This window comes from Protopterus annectens, chromosome 7.part0, assembly GCF_019279795.1.
Source record: "Protopterus annectens isolate FY-2018-M chromosome 7.part0, PAN1.0, whole genome shotgun sequence".
Lineage (NCBI taxonomy): Eukaryota > Metazoa > Chordata > Ceratodontiformes > Protopteridae > Protopterus > Protopterus annectens.
The window spans coordinates 1705556515-1705569559 of NC_056739.1; the positions used below are offsets into that span (position 1 = coordinate 1705556515).

The window sequence follows — 13045 nt, forward strand, 5'->3', positions numbered from 1 at the left end:
GGATTAAAAAATGCCAGAGAATGTCATTAGACTTCCTGTTTTTCAGAAATACATATAAAAACATTTTTCCAATATACTAAATAAATCATTACATCTTACCAAATGTATGAATTAAAGCATGTAGAATGCTCCCCTGCACCATAGTAGCAGGAGTGTGCAGTTAGAACTTGTTTGATTGAAGACTGCAGGAACAGGGCTCAGTTTTGAGCTTTTTTGTGGTAACTGGGTGACATTTAAATCAGTTTGTTCATTTTCTATTGATATATATATATATATATATATATATATATATATATATATATATATATATATATATATATATATACACACACATTTTTATACACACACACATTTTATATATATATATATATATATATATATATATATATATATATATATATATATATATATATATATATATATATATATATATATATATATATATATATATATATATAAATTAAACTATTGATCTGCTTTTACCATACTTGTGTTTCTTCCTTATTACTAGGGGCATTGACTACAACTCTGAATGGAGATATATAACAATAAGCATCCTTTCTGTGCATTTAAAGTGTTTTTTTTTTGTAAATATATTGTATCTGCTTCATTTTCTGGAAAAAAAATACTTGCTTCCCACCCTTCTAAGCTAGTATAGTCCAGTTTTCAAGTTAGTGCTGAATTATTCTGCTGTGTTACAAATCACTGTGTTTGCCCTTAGCTTACTTGGCTAGGACGACGTTTCTCTGTTCACCGGTGAGAGAGGGAAGCTTCGAGCAACCTATCTGTCCCAGGAGGAGTGGCTTCACCCCAGAAATTAGTAGTTTATTGGCCATTTTGGGCTAATTTCTCTTTCATTTCCTTGCTATAAAAAACGCATTTGCCCGCCGGTAGATAGGGTATAAGTATTCCCGGCTCCACAATCTCCTCTTCAATTTTCCCTTGAAACTAGACAAACTTTCAATTTAAGCACTCAAGCCATTCATTTCTCAGCCTGGCACTTCCTCAAAACTCATAGAAAGCACTTAAATCCTAGCACTAGATCCCCCCCCAATACTGTACAGAAGGACAAGGCTCTCTATTCGACCTTACCAGCTAATCAGTAAAATCGTTCACTGTACCTATCCAGGCATGTCCAAAGGGCAGTTTCAGGGGTATTCTCCAGCCCAACTGGTGAATCTGGGCATTTTGAGGAAATGTTACAACTGCCTCATGTAGACAGACAACCCTGTCGTCCTACCACCAAACACTAATACATCAGAGAGATGCAATTACACCGCCAAACTGGAGGCTAAGCTCTCTCAAACCAAGACTGGATCAGACAGTCAAGAGGAGAAGGGAAAAACTGGCATCACACCGCCAGTCTCACATAGATCCATTAAACCAGCACCGGGAAAAAACACACAAATACACGAAAACATACTCTTGAGGCTCTAAATAAAAATCTGCAAAAGCAACAGACCTACAAAGTAGACATCCAAGCAACCTCTACCCCCCCAACATACTAATACTAGGTGACTATAGTCAGGCACACTGACGTCCCACTCACTAGGCTGAATAAAGAGAAGGTTGCTACATTAGCTGCCTGTCGGGTGCCAGGATCCGCCACATAACACAAGCACTCAGGTCACTCCAGAACAAGTACAAATACAACTGTCAGTGTCCATGTTGGTGTGAATGACCTGAGCTGCAAGCCCCTGGACTACATCGAAGAGCTCTCCAATCACACAGTCCAGGCCGGTATGACCCGGAGTAGCATCATGCCTTCACCAAGAATGATACAACGGTATAAAGAAAAAATTATCAATTTCAACAATTGGCTAAGTTTCTGGAGTCATTCAAAGGATATCCAGTGTCTGACGGCCTGGGATGACGTGCTCAACAAGCCACACTGCTTTGCTAGAGACTGCTTGCACCAGTCACCTTTAGGCTTTCGAATACTGACCAAGGCTCTTGCCACCCCCATAGTGCCTTTTACAGGCAAGGCTCAAAAGACAAACCCACCACCATAAACAGCACAAGTAACAAATCAGAGAATAATGCTACTCAATGCAAAGTCTAAACCTCAAAATGCACGCACTTGAGGCACTCCTCAGTATGGAGAAAAATTGATATATGTGCAGTAACAGAAACTTGGTTTAAGGCTCTAGAGAGCACCCCAGCACTACCAGGCTACACCTCATATCATACATTTCGGCCACAGAACCCTGACCAAAATACAAAAGGTGGGGGCGTATCCATATTAATCAAGAATACCCACACCACCAGGTTAGTGGCACAGCACGATGCTTCAGAGATCATCCACATGCAACTAACAACGGGCAAAACTGCAATTCAAATTGCAGCTTGCTACAGATCACCCACCATGTCCCAGGACGCCCATTCCACGTTTCTGGAAACACTGGGAAACATAAAGGTCCTATCAAACACCCTAATATTGGGTGATTTCAACTACCCAAACATTAACTGGGAGAACTACTCAAGTACTAACTCCCTTGCCCAACATTTCCTAGAATTTATAAACAACCACCCTGATCAACTGGTCAACACTCCCACCAGAGGTGACAACATATTGGAACTGGTCATCACCAACATGGGCAACCAGTGTTCCACACCAGAGGTCAACCACTCGCTGGTTAGATCGGACTATAAACATATCACGTTGGATATCCACATTCCGCCCCACCCCCAGACAAGGAAACCGTGAAAAACTTTTCAAAAGCAAACTTCACGTTACTTAAGACCAGAAGTGGAAAGTTTCAAAGTCCCCATGCTAAAGGGCAACACTTTCCAAGCTGCAAAATCATTTACTAATGCATTCTACGGGCACCTACAAGAATGCATAGATCGTGCTATCCCAAGCAAAAACAAGACTCACTCCTCCAAGAAAAGGAAACCACTCTGGTGGACCCCTGCCATAAACAAGCTATACAATAGTGTCATAAACAAGCTATACAATAGAAGTAGGAAAAAAAAAAAAAAAGTAAAACCCCAAGAGGGGAAGACATCCCTGATCAGTATCAGCAAGAAACTACAATCCCTCAAATTGTCCAAGGCGAGCTTCAAGAGAAAAATTGCCAAGGACCCCAAAGAAGCATTCTTTAGCTATGTCAAGAAACTAAGTGGCAATGCGCAGATCTGCTCGGAGTTAGTGCAGAATAGGACAAAATACACTGAACCAAATGCTATTGCCAACATCCTGGCAGACAGGTTCAGTTCAAACATCATCCCCCTCACCCCCAAAAGGGCCCATAACCATACCAGAAGAAATGTGCAACCCCTGAAATCACAGACACTCGGGTTAAAACAGCCCTCTCCAGAGCCAAAAACACAGCATCAATGGGACTGGACGGTGTCCCAGGCTGCATCCTACACGAGCTCAAAGATGAACTAACCCCTCACCTAAACACACTGTTTAGGCTCAGCCTCCCTCCCCCCAAAAGGAATAATATCTATCCCACCAGAGTCTAGCCTCCCAAACATCTCAGATGCCCAGGTGACAGCTGCTCTCTCTAAAGCAAAAAACACAGCATCAATGGGACCGGATGGTGTCCCCGGCTATGTGCTACACGAACTCAATGAGGAACTAAACCCACACATAAGGCTGCTGTTTAATCTTAGCCTTACTACAGGATACGTACCCAAAGAATGGCGTACGGCAACTGTGGTCCCACTCCACAAAGGCGGTGCTTCTACAGACCCTGGAAATTACTGCCCCATAAGCTTGACGAGCCTTGTCTGCAAAGCTATGGAGAGGATCATAATGGAACTGATAAAGACATTGGGGACCTACAGACACTGGATCCTACCCAATTTGGCTTTGTCAAGGGCAGATCCTGCCTCTTGAACTTGGTTGACTTTTTCGAAACAGTCACTAAGGCCATTGATGAGGATAAGGCAGTTCACACAGCCTACCTTGACCTAGCAAAAGCGTTCAACACAATACCCCACTCGGGCATCATAGAAAAGCTCACCAGCTTAGATGTAAACCCATATGTCACAAGATGGGTTGCAAACTGGCTCAAGGACAGAACCCACAGGGTTAGAGTTGCTGGTGCCATGTCAGACTCTAAGCCGGTCACAAGCGGTGTCCCACAGGGCTCAGTCCTGGGCCCCCTCTTGTTCGGCATTTATTTTTCTGAAGTGCAGGCAAACATAGGGGGATTGTGGCTGACAAAATTTGCAGATGACTGCAAACTGGGCACCATAATTGACACTCCATCAGACACAGACATCCTCCAGAGAGGTCTCACAGAAATGGATAACTGGTGCCAGAGCCATGATCTTAAGCTAAATGCCAAAAAATGAATAGTCATACCCTTTGGGGAAAACAAGGTAACCCCTAATTACCACATAGGTGGTAATCCATTAAACACGGAAGAAGTTATCAGGGACCTGGGGACCCAAGTTGACAGTAACGTCTCTTTTGACATTCACATTGCCAAAGAGGTTAGGAAGACCTTCTACATTGCCCACCTGATCATGAAAGTAGATCAGGAGAGGTCATTGTACCCCTGTACTCTTCACTTATCAGACCAATAATTGAGTACAATGCCCCATTCGGAATGTACCTTACCAGACACCTGCAGCAGTTGGAAAGACCCCAAAAGTTCCTCACCAAAAGGATAAAGGGGCTCAAACATATGCCATACGCTGCCCGACTGAAGAAACTCCAGCTCTATTCAGTCGCATACCGTCTGCTCAGAGGTGATCTGTGCCCGACATACAAGGCCATGTCCAACCCGGAATTAATGGACATGCTCCACCTCAAAATATCCAAATCCACCAGAGCCACGAGAGCGAGAGACTTAAACCTCAACATGGATATAAATAGGACGTGCTGGAGGGACAGATTCATCACCCAGAGACTCCCTACACTATGGAACAGAATCCCAGTCCATGTGAGGCAGAGCCCCTCACTGACTCTGTTCAAGAGAAATCTTGACGAGTGGATGGGAGATCGTAGGTTTACCCCGGGAATCATCTGTGTGTCACTGCTGGACAGAGGCACAGCAAACTAATGGGTATAGTATTCTCATCCTAAGGGGTGGTGAAAGCCACACACACTCTGGCTAGGCTTATAAATGCCCTAGGGCAGATAGCCTAGTATGAACTTATGAACCTACATACCCATAGAATGGCACACAGCAATGATTACTCCGCTCTACAAAGATGGAGACACAACAGACCCCGGGAACTATTGCCCTATAAGCCTGACTAGCTTGGTCTGCAAGACTATGGAGCGCATCATTACGGAACTCATTAACAGAGAGATTGGGAACCTCCAAACACTAAACCCTACCCAGTTTGGCTTTAAGGGCATATCACACCTCCTAAGCCTGGTGGATTTCTGAGACAGTTATCAAGGTGGTACACCCAGCATACCTAGACCTTGCAAAGGAATTCGATACCACTCCCCCATTCGGGTATTTTAGACAAGCTCACCACCTGAACATAATCCCCTATGTCACAAGATGGGTTGCCAATTGGCTCACGGACAGAACCCACATGGTGAGAGTTGTGGGAGCTAGGTCCGACTAAACTGGTTACAAGTGGCATTCCCCAGGGCTCAGTCCTAGGACCCCTCCTGTTCAGCATACACTTCTCAGAGGTACAGGCAAGCACAGGAGGACTAGGGCTGACCAGGTTCAGTCGACTGCAAACTAGGGGCTTTGACTCTCTGACACAGACATCCTCCAAAAGGGTCTCACCGAAACGGATACCTAGTGTCAAAATCATGGCCTCAAGCTAAATGCCAAAAAGTGCATAGCCATCCCATTTGGGGAAAAAAAATAAAAAGTACACACAAGGTAGCCCCCTAAATACAGAAAACTTAATAAGAGATCTGGGGACCCAAGTAGACAGTAATCTCCTTTGATAATCACATTGCCAAAGTGGTTAGAAAATCCTATGTGGCCACCTAATCACAAAAGGGTTTGCATCCAAATCAAGAGAGGTCATTGTACCCCTCTACTCATCAGACCCATCACAGATTACAACGCCCCATTTGGGATGTACCTTACAAGACACCCGCAACAGCTGGAAAGACCACAAAAGTGCCTCACCAAGAGGTTCACTGGCCTCAAACAGATGCCCTATGCAGCTACCACCTACTCAGATGTGATCTCTGCATGACATACAAGGCCATGTCCAACCCAGAATAGATGGACATGCTCCACCTAAAGAAAACATTATCCCCTCGAGCCACACTCTAGGGATCTAAACCTCACCACAACAATAAACGGGACATGGTGGAAGGATAGATTCCTGTCCCAGAGTCTTCCTATGCATTGGAACAAGATTCTAATCTACATTAGGCACAGCTCCTCACTAACACTTTGAGAAATCTTGACGAGTGGATGGGAAACAAAATTTCCCCCCGGGATCACTTCAGTGGCTCTGCTGGACCAGAGGCACAGGGAACTAATCTAACAGGGTGGCAAAAGCCAACAAATTCTGGCTAGGATTATAAATGCCTTCAGGCAGATAGGTTCACAGGTTGATACTAGGCTGTGTGTCTTCACTGCATTACATCTGTCTAAAGCGAAAGTACTTTAGTACTCACTACATAAAATCCTTACCATGAAGTTTATCATAAAGTATGTTGCATTCAACAAGGACATCTTGTAATGAAGTGCTTTTAAGGTTAAAGAATTCACAGCATATGAAATAAAACACCTGTGTAAGTTTAACTTTAAGCATAAACACCACCCAGTAACATATCTTCACCCCACACACTAACATCTTTGAGTTAGTTCAAGTCTAGTTACACGATCATAATGCCAATCACTCAAGTATGGACAGAGCTAGAAGAAATTCACACGTTAGAGATTTTCAACAGGAAGTCTTTTAACACCTTGAGGTAGGGTTACACAAGACCGTCACTGCATACTGATGGGACATCTAGCAACACGAAATACCAAAGAAAAAGTTAATCTAAATTAGTGCCATCTGTGGCTCTATAACACGTTAAAAATGCACGTGGGCGCGACCGCAAGCAGTTCGGTTGGGAGATTAATGTTATTGAGCTTTTTGTCCGCTCCTTGGATTCTTTACAGTCAACAGTTGTCTGCCATATAACCCCAAACACAACTTCCGGGTCACCTAAAAAAAGGAGGGGGGCACTCGTGGTAAACAGGCTTAACCAATTAAATTAACACAAATACATATAAGAACAGTAATACGTTTCAATTAGTCAAGATTCGTATCAAATGGGTAAAACTAAACTTATTACTACGTGAAAACTTAAAGAAAACACGAGGGGTCTGACATTTAAGACGTTAATTCTAAACTTAGAAGCTTTCTCGTGTATTCAAACGCTTAGAAATGGGTCGAGCGCACATTTCACCTATTTAAAACAACCTAAAAAAGTCCCCAGGTTTTACGTTCTGCTACTACCACCATCGCTTAAACCACAAGGGAACCTGACGTCTTTCTGCGTGCTCCTATTTAAACATCAAAAATAATTTAAACACAGAGGAGTGTTTCAAGTACATAACGCCAAAGATTTCTGTAAGAAAATAAAAAAAAATAGCGATACCAAACACAAAAAAATCCAACACAAAATAACATAGTTCAGCCACTAACCATCTTCCTTTAAGGTCCAGGCAAAAAAGAAAGGAGAGCCTACCCAAACGTGAAATCACGATTCATCAGGTATAAAGACAGTCCACTATCTGTCGCTTGGCAATATGGGAAGTTGGAAGACTACCCCCCCCCCCCCAACAAGGCTAATACCCCGCTATGCGTAACTTATTAGTATAATTGGATCGTGAATAGCACTTACGCGTTTGGTCGTTACGCATAGGAGATGTCTATCAGAATCACACAGTGTGGGTTACCACCTGTCCCACTTTGCGAGGGACAATCCCTGTTTAGGCAGTTGTGTCCTGCAAAAAACTTAAAAAAAATGGCAAATGTCTGAGATTTAGGGACAAAATTATTTTCTATATTTTATGTAATAGCTGCATAAACCAGTTATTCTGCATCTGAAACACCTAAATGTTACAAGAAACAGAATAAGCAACTAAAATGCTATAAGAATAAGCTTTTATTTAGGCAAAACAGTGAAGTTCTGTTCTTTGTACTGGCCGTGGGTATGTTTTGCTCTGCAAAATCTGACGTTTGTACCAAAAATGTCCCACTTTGGGCATTTGAAAAGGTGGCAACCCTATCACACACTGGCACCACTTTCTGCATCATTGACTTGAGTGAATGCATAGTACAGTAAAATGTAATATTAACCGTGTTTGCGTTGACCCACATCCTTAGTGCCAACTAATATCGACAGGTTTTCAAATAATTAGAATTTTAACGCTTTCCACACCGATCTGAAGCCGGTAGTTCTAAATCTCTTGGTGTAAGAAATCTGGTCAGAGCCTGACGAAATGGAGACAACGGCCCAAAACGGGGACATATTTTAAATACCGCTCTTTTAAACTTAGAAACGGGTTTGTGTTAAGATACATTTTCTGAAAGATTTGAAGTCTGAAGCTCAAATGTATATAATTGTATAGTGGCTTGAATCCCGAGATCATCACAATGATATAGCAGAAAACCACACATTTTATGAGGTAAAAATGTGGACAGGTGAGAGGTACGCCTTAGCACAAGAAATCTGGACAAAGCTTAAAATGGGGGGGGGGGGGGGGGGGGCAAAGAAGCCAAAATAGGAACAGATTTTAAATATTGCTCGTATAAACTTAGAAAGTTACCAGAATAACACGTTTTGTGTTAGCATGCATTTTCTGAATGATAGTCATCATTTAGTGATTTAAATTAGTGATTTGCCTGAAAACCACAAATGTAATGAGGAGCAGACTAAAAATATTAGGCAAAAATCTGTACAGTTGAGAGGTGAATCCCGGGAACTCATTACCGGCTAACGACTTTTACTAATATACTACTGCACATCGGGGGTTTAAGGATTTACAATAACCACGCTTCTGCTTTAAAAAAAAAATTATTAATGTTTTTGTATACAATACGCACAGCATGCATAGTAAAGACAATAAGCAGTACTGCCAAGAACTAACAAACATATCTATACACTAATAAACTGTATACAAAAATGCTAAGTGCCAAACTAAGTAATCTAAGCAAGATGGTTCTACCAAATGAATAGTCAAGCAACTAAGAGAGTTTGAGGCCCCAATATGAAAGGATTGGGAGGAGAAAAAAGGGTAATATAAAAAAAAATTAAAGCGTTTACTTTAGGAATATATACTTGTTCTTTCGTTTACAAGTACTGTCGGTGCATTTATTTATTCGCTTAGAAAACAACCAAAGATTGTGCTACAACTGTGTGTTAGGTGACATACGGAGACTGTAATTACAGTTGTCATGCATGTCATACAGTAGAATTAATAATTGCAAAGTTGTACCTGTCTTCTCTAAGAAGTTTAACGTGTATTACATAGCTCACTGTGGGCTAATACTGTTAAACCAGAAATCTGTAATTTGCATTTGGTTTAGGCATATTACCAAATCAGCAGGAAGACAGAAACACTGTGAAGCAGGTTGCAGCATCAAAACTAGCAAGCTCTTAGTGACAGTGTGTTGTTGTATTGGCGTAGAAGTAACAGTTTTATTAAATGCCACAAAAAAAATAAAATTACAGATTTTATCCAGCAATACTATTCTGCGGTGGTGGTGCTGTGGTAGCGTTGTCGTCTCACAGTAAGACGCAGTTGTCCTGTTCGATTTTCAGCTAGAGCGTCTTCTGTGTGGAGACGTGTGAATGGGCGTTCCTTCGTTGAAGGTTGTGCATCAGGGCCGGCAACTCGGCAAGTAAAAAATCTACTGCCAATCATTAGCAGACTGGAGTTCCACTGTGGCGACCCCGAACCGGGAAAAGCCCAAAGACACAACAAAAAAATCCAGCAATACTATTCTGTAGCACGCGGTTAACGTGGCTGAACTCTTGGCATATACTCATGAATAAACAAATAAAAAACTGTGTGATGAGGCCAATACAGTAATTTATCAGTAGACACTGTGGATTTTGCGAAAAGGATGGACATGGCTGTGGAGAATACGTATTTTAAGAAGAGGGAGGAGCATAGGGTGACGTACAAGAGTGGAGGAAGATGCACACAGGCGGATTATATCCTATGTAGGAGGGACAGTCTGAAGGAGACTGGAGACTGTAAAGTGGTGACAGGGGAAAGTGTAGTTAAGCAGCATAGAATGGTGGTCTGTAGGATGACGTTGGTGATCAAGAAGAGGAGGAGTGTGAAAGCAGTGCCAAGGATTAAATGGTAGAATTTAAAAAAGGGTGATTGTGAGGTGGAGTTCAGGGAAGAGTTAAGACAGGCACTGGGAGGCAGTGAAGAGTTACCGAATAACTGGGTAACTACAGCAGAGCTAGTAAGGGAGACTGCTAGAAAGGTGCTTGGTATGACATCTGGACAGAGGAAGGAGGACAAGGAGACCTGGTGGTGGAATGAGGAAGTACAGGAGAGTATACAGCGGAAGAGGCTGGTGAAGAAGTGGGATTGTCAAAGAGATGAAGAAAGTAGACATGAGTATAAGGAGATGAGACACATGGCAAGGAGAGAGGTGGCGAAGGCTAAGAATAAGGCATATGGAGAGTTGTATGAGATTGGACACTAAAGAGGGAGAAAAGGACCTATACCAATTAGCTAGACAGAGGGACAGAGCTGGGAAAGATGTGCAGCAGGTAAGGGTGATAAAGGATAGTGAGGGAAACGTACTCACATGTGAGGAGAGTATGTTGAGTTGATGGAAAGAGTACTTTGAAGGGCTGATGAATGAAGAGAATGAGAGAGAGAGAAGGTTGGATGATGTGGGGATAGTGAATCAGGAAGTGAAACAGATTAACAAGGAGGAAGTAAGGACAGCTATGAATAGGATGAAGAATGGAAAGGCTGTTGGCCCAGATGACATACCGGTGGAAGCATGGAGGTGTTTAGGTGAAATGGCAGTGGAATTTTTAACCAGATTGATTAATGAAATTTTGGAAAGTCAGAGGATGCCTGAGGAGTGGAGAAAAAGTGTTTTGGTACCTATCTTTAAGAATAAGGGTGATGTGCAGAGCTGCAATAACTACAGAGGGATAAAATTGATCAGTCACAGCTTGAAGTTATGGGAAAGAGTAGTGGATGCTAGGTTAAGAAGGGAGGTGATGATTAGTGATCAGCAGTATGATTTCATGCCAGGAAAGAGCACTACAGATGCAATATTTGCTCTGAGAGTGTTGTTGGAGAAATACAGAGAAGGTCAGAACGAGTTGCATTGTGTCTTTGTGGACTTAGAGAAAGCATATGACAGGGTGCATAGAGAGGAGTTGTGGTATTGTATGAGGAAGTCGGGAGTGGCAGAGAAGTATGTAAGAGAAGTACAGGATATGTACGAGGGTAGTGTGACATTGGTGAGGACTGCGGTGGGAGTGACAGATACGTTTAAGGTGGAGGTGGGATTACATCAAGGATCAGCTCTGAGCCCTTTCATATTTACAGTGGTGATGGACAGGTTGACAGATGAGATCACACAGGAGGCCCCGTGGACTATGATGTTTGCAGATGACATTGTGATATGTAGTGAGAGTAGGGACCAGGTTGAGGAGACCCTGGAGAGGTGGAGATATGCTTTAGAGAGGAAAGGAATGAAGGTCAGCAGGGCTAAAACAGAATATATGTGTGTAAATGTGAGGGAGGGTAGAGGAATGGTGAGGATGCGGGGAGTAGAGTTGGTAAAGGTGGATGAGTTTAAGTACTCGGGATCAACAGTTCACAGTAATGGTGAGTGTGGAAGAGAGGTGAAGAGAGTACAGGCAGGGTGGAATGGGTGGAGAAGAGTGTCAGGAGTGATTTGTGACAGACGGGTACCAGTAAGAGTGAAAGGGAAGGTCTACAAGAGGGTAGTGAGACCAGCTATGTTATATGGGTTGGAGACGGTGGCATTGACGAAAAGGCAGGAGTCAGAGCTGGATGTGGCAGAGTTAAAGATGTTAAGATTGCCACTGGGTGTGACTAGGATGGACAGGATTAGGAATCAGTATATTAGAGGGTCAGCTCAGGTTGAACAGTTTGGAGACAAAGCAAAAGAGGCGAGATTGCGTTGGTTTGGACATGTGCTGAGGAGGGATGCTGGGTATATTGGGAAAAGGATGCTAAGGATGGAGGTGCCAGGTAAGAGGAAAAGAGGAAGGCCTAAGATAAGGTTTATGGATGTGAGAGAGGACATGCAGGCGGTTGGTGTGAAAGAGCATGATGCAGAGGACAGGAAGAAATGGAAACAGGGGTCACCACAGCGGATCATCTAACGGGAACAGCTGAAAGAAGATGATGATGATCACTAGACACTTTAATACAAGGATAGGTTGTGTCTGTTACATAGGATCATGAGTGAGTTCTAAGTTGTTTTCCCTAATGAGACATTTTAAGGCTAGCCATGATTCCTATCTGTGACTCATAGGTAGTAACTATCCTTGTCATAGCTGTATTTAAATAATTCTCATTTCTAGCAGATAATTTTGTTTGGGTCTCACCTTCAGTGTATTAAGGTCCCCACTGTAAGGTAGGGCATTTAAGCACTACCTCTTCATTAGGAGGATAAGGGCCTGTTCTGGGGTAAATGTTTTAATTTCCATTCACTGGTCCAAATTACACTTAAACAGAGTCATGGAAGGGCTTTGTTTTTTATATATATATATATATATATATATGGGAATCCATTCCATAGTAGTATTATGCTCCAAGATATGTACCTGTTTCATGCAGACCATTGTGTTTATGTTGCAAAAGAGGTTGAGGTTTGTGGACTGTTTTTTTTTTTAATCATTTGACTAGTGGATGTGCAGTAGGCCATTAGTGCAGAGTTTCTGGATGCCTTATTAGCCAGGCATAGATCACCTGTTAGTAGTCTGTATGAAACTGAACATAGCGATAAGGCCTTGAGGTGGTCCATGTAGGTCATGTATTTTAGGCCCAGTATTCTTTTTGTAAGGAAGCTGTGTGCGGATGCACCAGATGTTGCAAGTACCTGGGCAGGTTCATACCAAAGGAGACACTGTACTTTATGA

The 13045-nt window shown here is 42.5% G+C and overlaps 1 protein-coding gene across 1 annotated transcript in view; it reads right to left on the reverse strand.

Moving 5' to 3' along the window:
- The window catches only part of RPL37A (ribosomal protein L37a), a 41265-nt gene extending 33558 nt beyond the window's left edge, over positions 1 to 7707 (reverse strand). The window contains exon 1 of the mRNA XM_044078226.1: positions 7588 to 7707. Within this exon, the coding sequence (XP_043934161.1) occupies positions 7588 to 7590 (3 nt within the window). The 5' untranslated portion in view covers positions 7591 to 7707. The remainder of the gene's footprint in view (positions 1 to 7587) is intronic.
- Positions 7708 to 13045: the final 5338 nt, after the last annotated feature.